At 43.0% G+C, this 15,000-nt stretch overlaps 1 protein-coding gene across 1 annotated transcript in view; it reads right to left on the reverse strand.

The window, feature by feature from the left end:
* Nucleotides 1-9,326: 9,326 nt before the first annotated feature.
* gabra1 (gamma-aminobutyric acid type A receptor subunit alpha1) overlaps nucleotides 9,327-15,000 on the reverse strand; it is a 52,905-nt gene continuing 47,231 nt past the window's right edge. Inside the window, exons 8-9 of the mRNA XM_063203042.1 lie at nucleotides 12,747-12,949; nucleotides 9,327-9,653 (exon numbers count right to left, since the gene is read on the reverse strand). Of these exons, the coding sequence (XP_063059112.1) occupies nucleotides 9,327-9,653; nucleotides 12,747-12,949 (530 nt within the window). The remainder of the gene's footprint in view (nucleotides 9,654-12,746; nucleotides 12,950-15,000) is intronic.

Below are 15,000 nucleotides of genomic sequence, written 5' to 3' on the forward strand. Positions count from 1 at the left end.
TTAGTCATTGCCTTCCCAATTTAGTCTTAGTCTTTGTCTAAATGACGAAAAACAATTAGTCTTAGTTAACTTTTCTTCTCCACTCACTGCTTCTCTTTTTAACATATATCACTGACTGTACAGAATAAACCTTCTCCGCACACTGCTTCTTTTTTAACATTTTTAACATTGTGCAGAATGAAACTACACACACTGGTTCTCTTTTTCTCTATTTTATTTAACGCCAGTATTAATTTAGTCAGCTTTTTAAAATGTAGCCTTTGTCTTAGTCACAATGACGAAAATCAATTTTAGTCTTAGTCATATTTTAGTCATGGCCTTCCCAATTTAGTCTTAGTCTTAGTCTAAATGACGAAAATCAAAAAAAGGCTTTGACAAAATATTTTAGTCATAGTCATGGTTGACGAAATTAACACTGCTTTGACATAATGTTTATGATTAGGCCATGACTGTGTTTTGACACTGGTTATGACACGATCATATTATGCGTATGTCTGGGCTCTCTCTGGGCCGCTATGACCCACTCCTCTCTCCAGCGTATAGGCCTTCTTTCATAGGGTGCAAGCCAAACTACTTCCTTCCATCATTTCCTGTGGCCTCCCGTCATCTTGTTTTAGTGTTACCCCATCTCCGTAGAGGAAAAAAAAAAACGACACATAAACTAGAGATGCACCGGATACCGGATCCACTGCTTAAGATCCTGCCGGATCCGGATAGTCTGAAAAACCCTATTATCCTGCCGGATCCGGAACCGGATCTTGGATCCTGTACATCTCTAACATAAACTTACCCACTGTAAACCCGAGCAGAGCGACTTTCAGGGGGCTAAACATCTTCACCATCTCAGTAGCAAATGAGTGTGACATACTGTTTGACTTCTGTCTCAACAAATATTGACCTTAAAAAATGTGACCGTCAATAACATCCAGCCTTTTGCCACAAGGTCTCCAAAAGATGCGTTGGTGTGTTAATATTTATTTCCTTCATACAGAATTGTGACGAGAAGCAATTTTGAAAGAATCATCTCTTCTGTTGAGCACAGTTAGTAGACATGTTATCTTTAAATTCCTAGCTCGTAATTATGCCACTGTCTGTGTAAATTTGCCTTCTGCTGGGGCCCACAGACCTGTAGCCTAGGGGCTGGGGCCACCTGGTTCCAACCCTGGTGCTATGTGATACACCATCATTCCAAGGGGTCAATTTTCCATTGTTTTTCTATTGTAGATTCAGTGTATACAAATCATGTGTGCACATGAAGCAGTATTCAGGATACGAAATTGCATGCCAACATGCATTCAGGCCAAAATGATCCTGTGCGTGAGCATACTGTATGTTCAGGCTAAATGTATTCCGTGTGTATGCCAACATTCATTTAGCCTACACTGACTCTAGTATATGACCATGCGATCGTATCCTTTTCATCCCTTGGAATGGAGGGTAAACAGGGACTGGGCGTAAAAAAAAAAAACAGTGACTGAGCGTGACGGAAATCACTTGCTGTAAAACGCTCCCCTGTCTGCCCCCTCCTCCAGCACAACCATCGGCTGACACTGGGCAAATAGGCTCTACAAGGTCATAGTGGCAGGACTCTAAGTGGTATTTCTTTTCAAAGGCTTTTTAAAGAGGTACTGTATGAATCCATGTTTTTAGCATTCAGGAAGGACTAAGTGGTATTTTTCCAATTAAAAATATGAAGAGATATGACATTAGGCCTGTCTTGATAATGTTGACTAGCAGGGTCCAAAGCAATACGCAGATGTACAGTTCAAGGACACTGACAGACCAGTAAGTGGGATTTATTCTTGATTTCAAAAAATCCTTGTTAAAGAGAAACTGTAGGACTCGGTTTTAAACTGCTATAAAGGTTTGATATGGTAAGTGGTATTGCTTCTTGATAAAACATTCTGGACTATATGTGGTGATTTTTTGTCTTGAATTGTTGTCAAGTCTGTTTGTTTTCAATTGTTGTCATATTCTCAGTGCATCCTCTAATGCCCCCCAATATCGCCATTGGGGGACATTAGTCTATTTTGTTTTTTAATAATGGGGGGCGTTGGTATGCTTATGATGAGGTCCAGGGGACATTTGTTCAAAAAAGGTTGAGAACCACACTACTCCAGTGACCCAGTGTGACCCGGGTGAATGTTAAGTCTTCATTAGGCCCGTCTTGGCCAGGGTATAAAAGAGTGTGTATTTTTGTAACGCTGGCAGTGTTAGCAGAGTCCAAGGCCAGCTAATACACATTTATGAGGCCATTACCATAGCGACCAAGGCAGCAGAAAAAGAAAAGTTGCACAGGGCAGAATTTATTTAAAAAATGGTCATTAGCACACATGCTGACCTCTCCAGACCTTTTTTTGGGAGGTGAAAATTCTGTTGGTTCAGTGGCTGTAGATTCTTCTTTCCTTTTCTGATTTTTCAGTGGACAACCATCTGGGGTTTCCTAGAACAGATGTGTTTGTGAAACGGATGCTATTTTGATGGACGACACTTATGAATGCACAAAAAGAAGACGCTTTGTTTGGAGAACCACCACCAACAACAACAACAACAACAAAATGCTGTGGCAAATAATTGTCTCCATTCCCTCGTGTTTGAGTTTCTTCACGTGTCACCCTGATGCAGCAGTCAGATACGGTACGGAGAGGAAATATCACCCGGTAGGAGCCCCCCTGATAGTGACGAGGCCGAAGCTGCAATATCAGTGACAGACTTAATGGTATGGTAATCACCGTATTCTTACGGCACCATCACGGAGCTATTAAGGAAAGCACAAAACAAGCCACTAGGGCCATCAACCCATGAAGATAATGTTGTCTCACACAGGATTGTGTTGCCTCTTCTTTCATGTGGCAGGCAGACTGTTGTTTCCACTCTCGGAGAGGATTTTCCCATGACTATGCCTTTTTCAGGACAAGGATTTTAAATCATTTGTAAATGTAAATGTGGGCTAAATGTGAATATGAATGTAAAAGACAATAATAATAATAATAATAATAGTAGTAATAATAATAATAATAATAATAATAATAATAATAATAATACAAATAATAAGAAAAAGCTGAAGCCTTGTTCATTGACTTGTCTTTATTTTTTTCTTCTTTGTATTTAAATACTATTGCAGAGAGAGAGTCAGATTCTACAGGGCCGTATTGTAACAAAGTCAGACAGGCACAGGCACAGGGGAGGACCACATGCCAGCACCCCTGTGGTCCCCTGTCCCCCGTCTAGTCCCCCCTCCCCCTGCCCTGCCCCGCCCCTGCCTCTTCTCACCCCTGCCTCTTCCCTCTCTGCGGTCACACTACGTACTGTATCAAATACTAATCTTCTGTGTGTGTCATCCTGCACTAATGGGAATGTGTGCTTGTCGTTACGTGTGTGTGTGTGTGTGTGTGTGTGTGTGTGTGTGTGTGTGTGTGTGTGTGTGTGTGTGTGTGTGTGTGTGTGTGTGTGTGTGTGTGTGTTCTCTGTCAATGTCAGTGAATGCCCCTGGTCTCTCTGTGTGTGTGTGTGTGTGTGTGTGTGTGTGTGTGTGTGTGTGTGTGTGTGTGTGTGTGTGTGTGTGTGTGTGTGTGTGTGTGTGTGTGTGTGTGTGTGTGTGTGTGTGTGTTTGAGATAATGTAAAAACTGTGTGTGTGTTTGTGTGCGTGCGTGCGTTGCTATGTGGATGGGTATGCTGTACACGTGTGCAAACATGTGTTCTGTTTTCCCCAGTTTCGATACAAAGACAGATCTCCCGATGTCCTCTGCCTTTTCCAAAAGCGCTGCTCTGTAAACACGTGTTTATTTAGCCGTTGATGACATGGTTTAGTCGGAACACAATGAAACAATTCATAATTAAAAACAAACAAACCAATCAGTAGTTTACCACACACAATGATGCCCGTTTGTTTCAAACAAACAACGAAAACAAAGTGCTCTTCAGAATCTCCATTTTTTTTCTTCTAAAAGCGTCATCCTGACCAAAGTGAAAAGCGCAACTCTCTCCTCTTGTGTGGGCTTATCCTTGTTTTGGGTCTTTGTGAGGTGATGCCACAAAAAAAAGCAAAGAAGTAAACAGAAGTAAAGCAAGCAGAGGAGTTTGTGGGCTCGGGGCAGTGTTCCATCTAGGAGCCAATCGTGTTTCCCCATGCGTCCAGTCCACTACCCTCCTCTCCACGCCTGAGGGCGTGAAGAGAGGGGAAAAACAGCTCTGAACATTGAATGAAATACAACACAGTGCTCTGAAGGGTCATGTGAAATATTAGACTACCTAAAAACATCACCATTATAATCGTCATCATCATCATCGTCATCATCATCATCATCACAACCCCCATCATCAGAATCAATATCATCAACATTTTCATGGTTCTTGTGTTAAATAAAGGTATTTCTTTTTGTACTTTCCCTTCAGACTTTTCTCTGTATTTAAAAAGGTGTTTATAATTGTTATTGCCATGTCACTGGTTATGTGCAATGAAAATCCCTAACACTACTCCGATAGACCACCCGCAATGCTAGAATTCTTAAACTGACTGACGTGTTCACTCCAAATATCACAGCGTTCTTGAACCGGAAAGTTGGTTGCTGTCAGGACAAAGCAGATACTAGGTTAATTTGTTTAAACGGTATGCACGTGAGTCATTGGCCTGTGAGCATGTTGGTTGTCAGTGCCACTCGTGCGGGAATGGACACCATTGGAGCCTGACAGCAGTTTCAGTGGGAGGGGCATGGGAAGGTCAATAGCGCTGTGTCATCTGTCTGTCTGGCGGCTGAGGAGTTAAGCTTTGTACAGTGCCACATTGGTGGACCATGGTCTGCGGCGAGGGAACTAAATGTGGTTTTGAAGCTATTCTTGCATAGCACAAAGCTAACTACATCAATGTAAAATGTTTAAATGTGCAAAATGCATAACAATAGGTTGGTACAAACAATATTATATATATATATATATAGAATTCCTTTTTATTTATATCTCCATGACATATTTATATTGGTATCATATATTTATATACTATGTATATTTACTTATGCAATTTTTTGTAGGCATCGTAAGAGACATCCATACAGTTGTTTGGAATCGAAACATCTATATGTATGTATATTTATACAACATCTGAAAATAATCTTGACTAAGACCGTCTCAGTCTACCTGTGCATGCTGCTCGGCATCTGTCACGAGTGGGGACAAGAGAGGGAATCTAACCCCTGACCTTTTATTCCCTAAAAATTGCCCCAATCCAACATCTACCTCCCTACTTCACCACCCCTTCACCCTCACCCCCACCCCCAGCATCTTTGCACGAGTTCTCTTGTGAAGGCCTTAACTCAAACCTACAATGATATGTTATTGTAGCAAGCCTGCTTTTCAACCTGCAATGCTATACTGTACATACATATATCCATGGCACAGGTGGAAAATAATAATAAATTAACATAAAATGACATAAATTAAAAGGCTGGGTTCGACTTCTGTATGAAAAATAGTTAAGTATTTAAAGCAAACAAGATTTAACATGTCAGACCTTAAAGTGATAGTTCGCAGTAGATTCACCCTAATGCCATTTGAACCGTGACATCCATATAGTAGTCCACCTTTAGTGTTTTCTGGCTTGTGCGAACATTAGCAGATTTACCGAGTTATTTGAGGTGATTTTGAATAGTTTGCCGGTGCATTCGCAGTATCTCCAAACTTTACCCCACAAAAATTACATGTCATGACACCAAACTTCTACAGTAGTACAAATATGGTCTCTACTCACAAAACCTAGCATTTAGAAGTTTAGAAATACTCCAGGAGTTTATTAGACTTTTACAAGACGAATATATTCTGCCATTCTAAAGCTCCATCGTCGTTACCTCCGTAAACCCGTACAAGTCCTCAACAAAGTTTCAGACGAGAGTATTAAAAAATGTTTTCATTGAATTGTGATTACGGCTTATACTTTCAAGGTAACACTTACAAGATATTTCAAATGTTACCTACTATCAATTAGACAAGGATTTTTGTTATCAATACGGATGCTGAATCCACTTTTCATTGTGCATAAAAATCGTCGTTGAGGACTTTTACGGGCTTACGGAAGTGACGACGACACAGCTTTAGAAAGACAGTATATATTCGGTTTGTGTTGATAATAATAAACTACTGGACTATTTCTAAACTTCTAAAACCTTCGTTTTGTGAGTAGAGACCGTATTTGTACCACTGTAGAAGTTTGGTGTCATGACATGTAATTTTTGTGGGGTAAAGTTTGGAGATGCTGCAAATGCACCGGCAAACTATTCGAAATAACCACAAATGACTCGGTAAATCTGCTAATGTTCGCCCAGGCCAGAAAACACTAAGGGTGGACTACTAGATGGATGTCACGGTTCAAATGGCATTAGGGTGAATCTACTCCGAACTATCACTTTAAGAAACAAATGTCTTCTATCCCATAAACAAAGACAAAAGCAATAAATAGTTATCAACAATGAGCACATCACTTTGTTCTAAGCTACCATGGGTTTCACCAAATTATCACCAACTTTGATGTTCAGTTCTTCAAAAGCCCTTGCTAATCAAATATTGCTACATGGAATCAACTGGAATATGGTACACACTGACTTGAAACCTTCATACCTTTCCATTCCTTCATCATGTTCCATTCATACCTGTCCTCGCCTATATGGTTCTACATATCTGGTGTCACACAAAACTGTGAGTGTTTAGGTTTGGTTTTGATGAGGGTAGGTGCTTTGATCAAAGGGACTGACAGCACGCTACAAAAAGAAAGTTACCATTGCACACCCAGATGCATTATCCTCTTAGCAACACCCACATACATCATTGACTTGCAGGGCACAGTGCTAACCCAAATGATTGGCGCCTTGTCATTTTTTTTCCCCCTCAACGTCATCACATCGTCATCTTCCCCATCTGATATGGACAAGCAGCAACAAAGACATCATAATAGAAAGAGACCGCCTGTCCTGTCCTCCAACTGGCATGGGACACTGAAGGCAGTGGAGCTGGTACTTTTCTGAGTGGTGCTTTGTGAAAATCTCACAAACTAAAGAAGCGCAATTGGACCTGAAGGTACACTGTAAAAATCACGAGGTTCCTTTAAGACCCTTCAGCTCTCACTGTGGGAGAACTCCAAAACATTATCTTCTCTGGTGAACCTTTAGCTGTTTAAAACACATCCAAAGGCTTTCTACAAGGTTCCTCAGGAGAAACTTTAGGGGTTCCCCAGAGTGGCAAACCCAAATAACCCCTAAAGGTTCTTTGGGATACCTGTAACAGAACCCGTAAAGGAACCCGTAATGGAACCTCTAACAATTTCTTGATGAACCTTGTGGTGGTGTCACCCATAGGCCCCTCAGCAGTCTCTTAGAGGTTCTCCCACAACGGAAAACTAAAGGTTCTTTGAGGAACTTTTAATTTTGCCAGTGTAATGGGTGGAGCTTGGCTTGCGCTAGAAGGTAGCCTTTCAGTAGTTCCACCCTGAACAATAGAGAAGGCACTGCTCTCGAGGCTGTCTCTGCATTGAGGACCAACGCAACGCTAGCTACGGAGCAGCACACACAAAGAATAAACCCTCCCACCCCTAAAAAAAAACAAATATTAGCTCTCCAACATTATATTTTACCTTTTCAGACAGGAAAAAAACAAAGTCCAGAAATGTGATTTAATTCTAAATATAAAATGCATTCCAACACTGAATTTTACAGTTTTTTACACATTCTTTCTCATCACTATGCCCGTTCGTTAGCATCATTACTAGTGTGCACATATCACACACACATATCAGTTATATGCTTATATAGGCTTATACCTTATGAATACTGTATCTCCCCCTTCATTTCCTCTTTTATGGAACACTCAGTATTTTGTTTTATTTATTTTTTTTAGAAAAAACAGTCACTTAAAAGTGAACCCATATATGTTTTAACGTTTTTTGTTTTTTTTTACACACAAGTCTCTCTTCACATCTCTCATATACTGTACAGCCTCCTTCCCACGTGTGTTTTCTGTGAGTTTAGCAAAGCCTTAAACCTACCGTTGACATCTCTATCACTTGAACGTATTTACAGGAACTAAGTGAGTGGTGCGGAGGCAATGGTCGTCGACACAGGAGCTGATCAGGGGAGCGAGTTTCAAATGTGCCGTTAGCTATGTTACGATGAAGCAACATTACATTGGACCTACTCTATGTTGTAGTGACATTACACTGTAACTACGCTATGTTGTAGCTACGTCACTAGTATGTTAGCAACATAGCTGGTTGCAATGTAGTTGTCAATTCAGTTGCTAACTGGCTAACGATGCTTTCGCAAAACGCAACCCCAATGGCTCTAACAACCAGATTGACTGATGGCTGGGGGTGACGTCACTGAGAGACATGTTTATTGCTATTGCTGAGACCCTATCATCTGCTAAACAAGGAGATGCAACAACTATGGTAGAAAATGGAAGCATAAATAACGTGTTTGTGTTTGTTTTTGTTTTTGTTTGTTTGTTTGGGGGAGGGGGAGAGTGATGTCATCACTTAGGTCATTTCTCTGATGTTGATTGATTGGTTGCTGGAGAAAAAAAAAATCCCAGTTCATGCACACATATTACTGGTAGAGTATGTTAAACCGATGCAAAAATCAACAACCAAACAATAGAACAAAATCAAGAAAGTCAAGAAAAATCTCTGTGAAATCCTTAGCAATTGCATTTTGTAGAATAGCATTCTCTTTTGTGTGTATGTGTGGGTGTGTGTGTCTCTGCGTGTGTCCGTATACATATATATACCATGTACTGTAATTATAATAGCATATTTCAAAAGTCACAGAATAATGTAAAAGTTGACACATAGCTTGTCTGTTTGATAAATTTCTTTTCGTTGTCGTCTTCTTTTTTTCCTCGAAGGATGTTATGTAACACTGAAGCAGTGGGGTGATGGGGAAGCCCAACCATCACTCACACACACTCTCTCTCTGTCAATCATTCTCTCTCTCTCAATCATTCTCTCTCTTTCTTGTTCTCTTTCTCTATCTTTCTCTCTCTCTCTCTCTGCCTCACACACACACACACACACACACACACACACACACACACACACACACACACACACACACACACACACACACACACACACACACACACAAAACACACACACACACGTGTGGTTTCGGACACGATACTTCAGAAGAAAGCAAGGAAGGACAGAAGTAAGGAAAGAAAGAAAGAAAGAAAGACAGGCGGAAAGAAGGACAGAAAAGCAAGAAAAGAGAACAAACGAGAGAGAAAGCTAGAGACAGCGAAAGATAAAGAGAAAGAAACAGAGAAGAGGAGGAACAAACGCAGGGGATTAGTGGGGCTGAATGCCCATGCCCTGCAGTTTGGGCTTTTTGTTCAGGTACGTTGCCCAGTAGACCAGGTTGAAGGTGCCGAAGAGCAGCGGGAAGGCTATTCTGGCGATACGGTCGATCTTGCTGACGCTGTTGAAGGTCTTCTTGGCCTCGGGCGGCTTGGGCTTGGGCTCCTCCTTGGGCTCTGTGGGTGGGGGAGGGGCGCTCTTGGCGATGGTGGCCAGGCCAGGGTCACGGGCGATGTTGGGCGCGAAGGCCGTGGCGGTGGCGGCGGCGTACGACGTGTTGTTCTTCTGGAGGAGGGACGATTCCTTCTTCTTCTTTTGCTGCGGAGGGGAGAGGAGAAGAGAGGGCAAGGGAGGACACTATTACTACAACTAGTACTACTGCTTCATCTTTTGCCGGAGAGGACAAGAGAATACATTATTACTATATGACTAATACTAATACTAAGGGTGAACACAGGGTCAGTCCCTAAAACTACAACTTCCACAACCAATAATACATACTGCTGCAGGGCAGAGGAGAGAATAGGACAAGGGAGGGCACTATTTCTACTAATACCAATACTAGGGGTGAACACAGGAAGTTCCACAACTAATACATCGTATATACTGCCATACCTGTCAGCTTTGAGTTAAAACAATGTGATAAATCCCAGATTTTACCCCCAAAAAATGGAAAATGCTCAATAGCCCAAATACACAATGACAGTCAACGGGGCGGTAGTGTCAAGTCTGGCGGTCGATTCTACTTGGCTTTCCTCACTGACAGTCTGTGCGCGCAGCCAGTTTTATCAGAAATCCCCCCACAGTCCATGTTTTTAAAAATGAACGGAATATCAGTTTCTCTGTTGTTTTGTCACTCAAATTGAATTGGAAGTAACTACTGCGTAGCAGAACATGGCCTATCTTTGTCAGGGGCTGATGCATAACTTTGCATAACAAAAGCGTTGTTTGTATCATGAACTGTCGGTTTCTGCAGGGCAAAGAGTAGACACACACATACAGCTGCAGAGTTTGAGGGTGAGAGCTTGCATTTTGAAGGAACACTAATTCTTGGTGATATCTGGCACAAAAGCTACTAGCAGGTAGCCTGACAAGTCAGAGGGGGTGAATTTCTGGACCAACGCTTTATTTTTTTGGTAATGTGAAAAATCTAAATGACCAAACAGGAAGACAACGGAAAATAGGTAAAAAAAATAGTGAGCTTCTCAGGAAAAACAAGATGTATGCAAAATTCTCTTAAAGACTTAGGAGGCAGAGGAGAGGACAAGGCAAGAGTTAAGACTCATACTACCTACTGCAGTGAGGCAGGGAAAGAGAGGGTACTTTTACTACAACTAATAGTACAAACTGCAGTGGGGCAGAGCAGCACAGGACACCCCAAAAGGACAGGACTGAAGCAACACAGGTGGGCAGGGCAGGGCAGGGCAGGGCTGGGCAGGGGAGGGCAGGCCAGATCCACTCCCCCTCGTTAAAAATCTACAACGACAGTGCTACGGCTAGTAATTGAAGAATCAGTAAATAGATTGCTGTAAATAGAGGGATTCTGTTAATTGTGCTGCAGGATGGAGTAGAGGCCATTGCTATTCAGTAACACTGCTTGGGTTTAGTTCAGCCAGCCCAACCCAGTCCAGCCTTTTTACATACCCAAACTACTAAACATACTAACAACGCCGTTCTTCCTGTTTTGCTCCGAGGAGGCTTAGTAGCATTCGATATGCTTAAGGCTGTCTTCAAACGTGACTACAAAGTGAAATAACTACTGAAAACGCTACATAAATATGCACAAGCGTATTATGCTCTTTGACTGGAACAACAGTCTCTCGTTAACAATTGTGGGTGCGATGGGGGGGTGGGATGGGAGGTGTGGCCCGCCACTGCCTGCTACAGCTGCCCTGCTGGGGGACAGACTGCAGTGGAGCCAGGGAGGCCCAGGTGAATTTTAAGTACTAGCACTGGGCATATCCTCGGGCTTCATCAATATGCATGCTTCATCCCAAGCTGAAAACATTCACAGAATAAAAAAAAAAAGCTGGGGGATGGAAAGACATCCTCTTTTCAAAAACTCGGTGGAACGCTTTTTTTGGGTCTTTTTTACAGTCTTTGCAGCGATATGATTCATTCGTTAGCAATGAATGTCTGTGATCCTGTATTCACATCGCGTACCACCTCTGAGGTCGAAAACCCACATCACGTAATATCTTTAAGGTCATATACGGATTCACATCTGCAGCTTTGCCACCCTTTGACACACATACGCGCACACACGCACACACACACACACACACACACACACACACACACACACACATGCACACACACACACACACACACACACACACACGCACAGATACACACACACACACACACACACACACACACACACACACACACACACACACACACACACACACACACACACACACACACACACACACACACACACACACACACACACACACACACACAGACACACACAGACACACACATCTTCAATATCTGCAGAATTTCAATGAGAGACGACCTATGGAATAGTGATAGAGCTGCATTTGGTCTATACAGTTTTTCACTGTGAGTCTAGATATTGTGTGGCATGGTATCTTTATCTCCCTCACAGATCAATACAGTCTGCTAGTGCGAGCTCACTATCTTCAGCACTGCCCACTAACAATAGAGTCTGCTATGGTATGCCTGCAATGTCTACCACTGCTCTTTACCAATTGTAGCAATGTGTGATGAACACACCTCTTCTAAATCGCTGAGTGATAATGGTGATGTTGCACACAATGGCTTATCATATTTACATGTATATATAGTTGGTCTAGATATATTGCTCTGCATGGTTTTTGCTTACATATTGGGTCGTGAGAGTGCCCATATTGCAATTCCTGTAAATATTCTATGGGTGATAGACGGGTGTTTTTGGGGGGCTCAGGTACATGGTACCAAATCAGTGGCTCCTGCTCTATGTTTACTGTATGCAGGGTTCCCACACCTATTTCATGAACAAATCCAAGCACTTCTCAAGCACCTTCAAGCACCAAAATTTCAGTTTTCCAGCACCTTAAATAGGTCGTGGGAAGGGGGTGTCGGGATCCTCCCCCAGATGTTTTTTTTATTTTTAAGATGCAATTTCCTGCAATCTAATCAATTTTAGGGTGTCGAATGGCAAATCCCATCTGACATCTCACTCCTTGAGATTTTTTATGTACCTGAACAATTTATTTCCATTATTTGGCTTACCCAGTTTGGCTTGACACAAATTTCAAGCATTTTCAAGCACTTCTCCAAAAATTCAAGCATTTTCACAACCTTGAAAACACTTCAAGCATTTTCAAGGAATTCAAGCACCAGTGGGAACCCTGTGTATGTGTTAACTATTGGTGTAGTGATATTGCTGGGTACAGTGCATACCTTCTCTGGCACCACGCTTTTCCCGTCCCAGGCGTATCCTCTCTTGGTGAAGTAATTGACAGTGGCGAACTCGATGAGGGCGGAGAAGACGAAGGCGTAGCAGACGGCGATGAACCAATCCATGGCCGTAGCGTAGGCCACCTTGGGCAACGAGTTCCTAGCGCTGATACTGAGGGTGGTCATGGTCAGTACTGTAGTCACACCTAGGTGGACAGAGAGAATCATTGTCATCAGTTAAAATGCATGATAGGCCTACATTTCATATACCAAGTCAAAGGTTCCCAAACGTTTTTTCCTGGCACCCACTTTTGGATCCAAGATTATTTCCGTGACCCACCACCATTAAATCTCCAAATGTTCCAAACATTTTTTGTCCCTTAAAATGGCTGAATTTGAATGTGAAATTCACAGGAAAAATAAATACACTTGTTATTAACGTATAAATGAATACTGTTACTAACCAATTCATGGAATGGTTATATTTTCAAATAATTCAAAAAGTTTTCATGCAAACAGTACTTTCTCTATGCGAGCCCCCATGCAATACCCCACGACCCCCACCTCACAACCCCCCAGGGGTCCCGGCCACCAGTTTGGAAAATGCTGCCATAAGTCAACACGTCCATTCAATATGAGAGAAAGAGAGAGAGAGAGACAGAGAGAGCACAGAATAAGGGACATGTAATGAAGCGTAGCATTGCGCAATCTGTCAAAGGCAACTGTACGTTTTTATGACGGATTGTTAACAGTGACATGGCAGTGATACGATCAGATTGTTAACAGTGACATGGCAGTGGAACGATCCTAATCAGTCATGGGCGCCCAGAGAGCAGACGTGATGAGTGACGCCACTAAAGCGATGTGCCATCCGACACCAGAGCGGCCGTTATGGCCTGTGACACTCACACACAGACACACACACACACACACACACACACACACACACACACACACACACACACACACACACACACACACACACACACACACACACACACACACACACACACAGACACACACACACACACACACACTCCCGACACCACTCGACACCAAGCGTCTGTTATGGCCTCTGACATTACAGGGGACATTACCACAATCAATGAGCGCCAGGGGAGCCCGTCCGGGGTAGCAGCCTGGACCTGGCATGGCATCTAGCTTGCTGCCAAGGCTATTATGTCAGAAACACGCGCACGTACGCACACACACACACGCACACATGCGCGCACACACACACACATGCGTGAATGCAGACATGTGCGTGGACACATACACACATTTCCAATGAGCCTGACAAGGGCAAGAGCCACAAAGGAATAATAATCACACACATCACTCCACTCTGCATCCATCCATATGCTTTAGTGATCTGTCTGCAATGACAGCCCTTCATAAAGGCCCGCTCTGTTGGCAATTATTACGAAACAAGAGCCAGTGAGAGGGGTGGGAGTGCTGCTCATGACATTATGGGATGCCATCCGACCCCCCCTACAGCTCTGCAGCTTTCGTCGCCGAGGGAACCGGCACAAATGGCCGCGGCATCGGCTACGCAGTATGGCTGGCAAAGCTGTCCATTATGCTGTGATTAACTGGTGTAGTGCTTGCCAATTTCCTGGTAGCATGCACACACACACACCCACGCACACACACACACACACACACACACACACACACACACACACACACACACACACACACTGCAACACATGAACAATGAGCTTGGCTCGGCCGTCCTAGTGGGCTGAGATGAGATGGGATGAGGCGCTCCTGAATTTCGATGAGCAAATGCGATCGACCTGCTTTAACCTCGCCAAAGCTCCCGCTTTAGCATTCACACATTAGCATGCAGACTTTAGCTTCGTGGTTGATAAGGCAGGCTTAGCATCGGAGTTTGGTTCAGGGAGTTCTGCATTCGCGCATAGCAATCCAGCAGTAGCATTGGAGTTTAGCATAAGGGTTTAGCATCGGGGTTTAGCATTGGGGCTTGGAATTCAAATTATATCAGTGGAGTTTAGCTCTCCTGATTTAGCATTGAGACTTTAGTCATTGGGTTTGGCATTGGGGTTTCACATTACATGCATAGGCTTTCTGAGCGGTGAAAATAGTGATTACGAGACATAACCTGGAGGAAAACATCTACAGATACAAAAGTGTGTGTGCGTGCGTGTGCATGTGTGTGTGCATGCGTGTGGGTGTGCGTGTGTGTGTGAAAGAGATGTACTGCAGCTAAAACTGTCTCAGACATCTATAACAC

This window comes from Engraulis encrasicolus, chromosome 7 (assembly GCF_034702125.1).
Source record: "Engraulis encrasicolus isolate BLACKSEA-1 chromosome 7, IST_EnEncr_1.0, whole genome shotgun sequence".
In the NCBI taxonomy this organism is placed as follows: domain Eukaryota; kingdom Metazoa; phylum Chordata; class Actinopteri; order Clupeiformes; family Engraulidae; genus Engraulis; species Engraulis encrasicolus.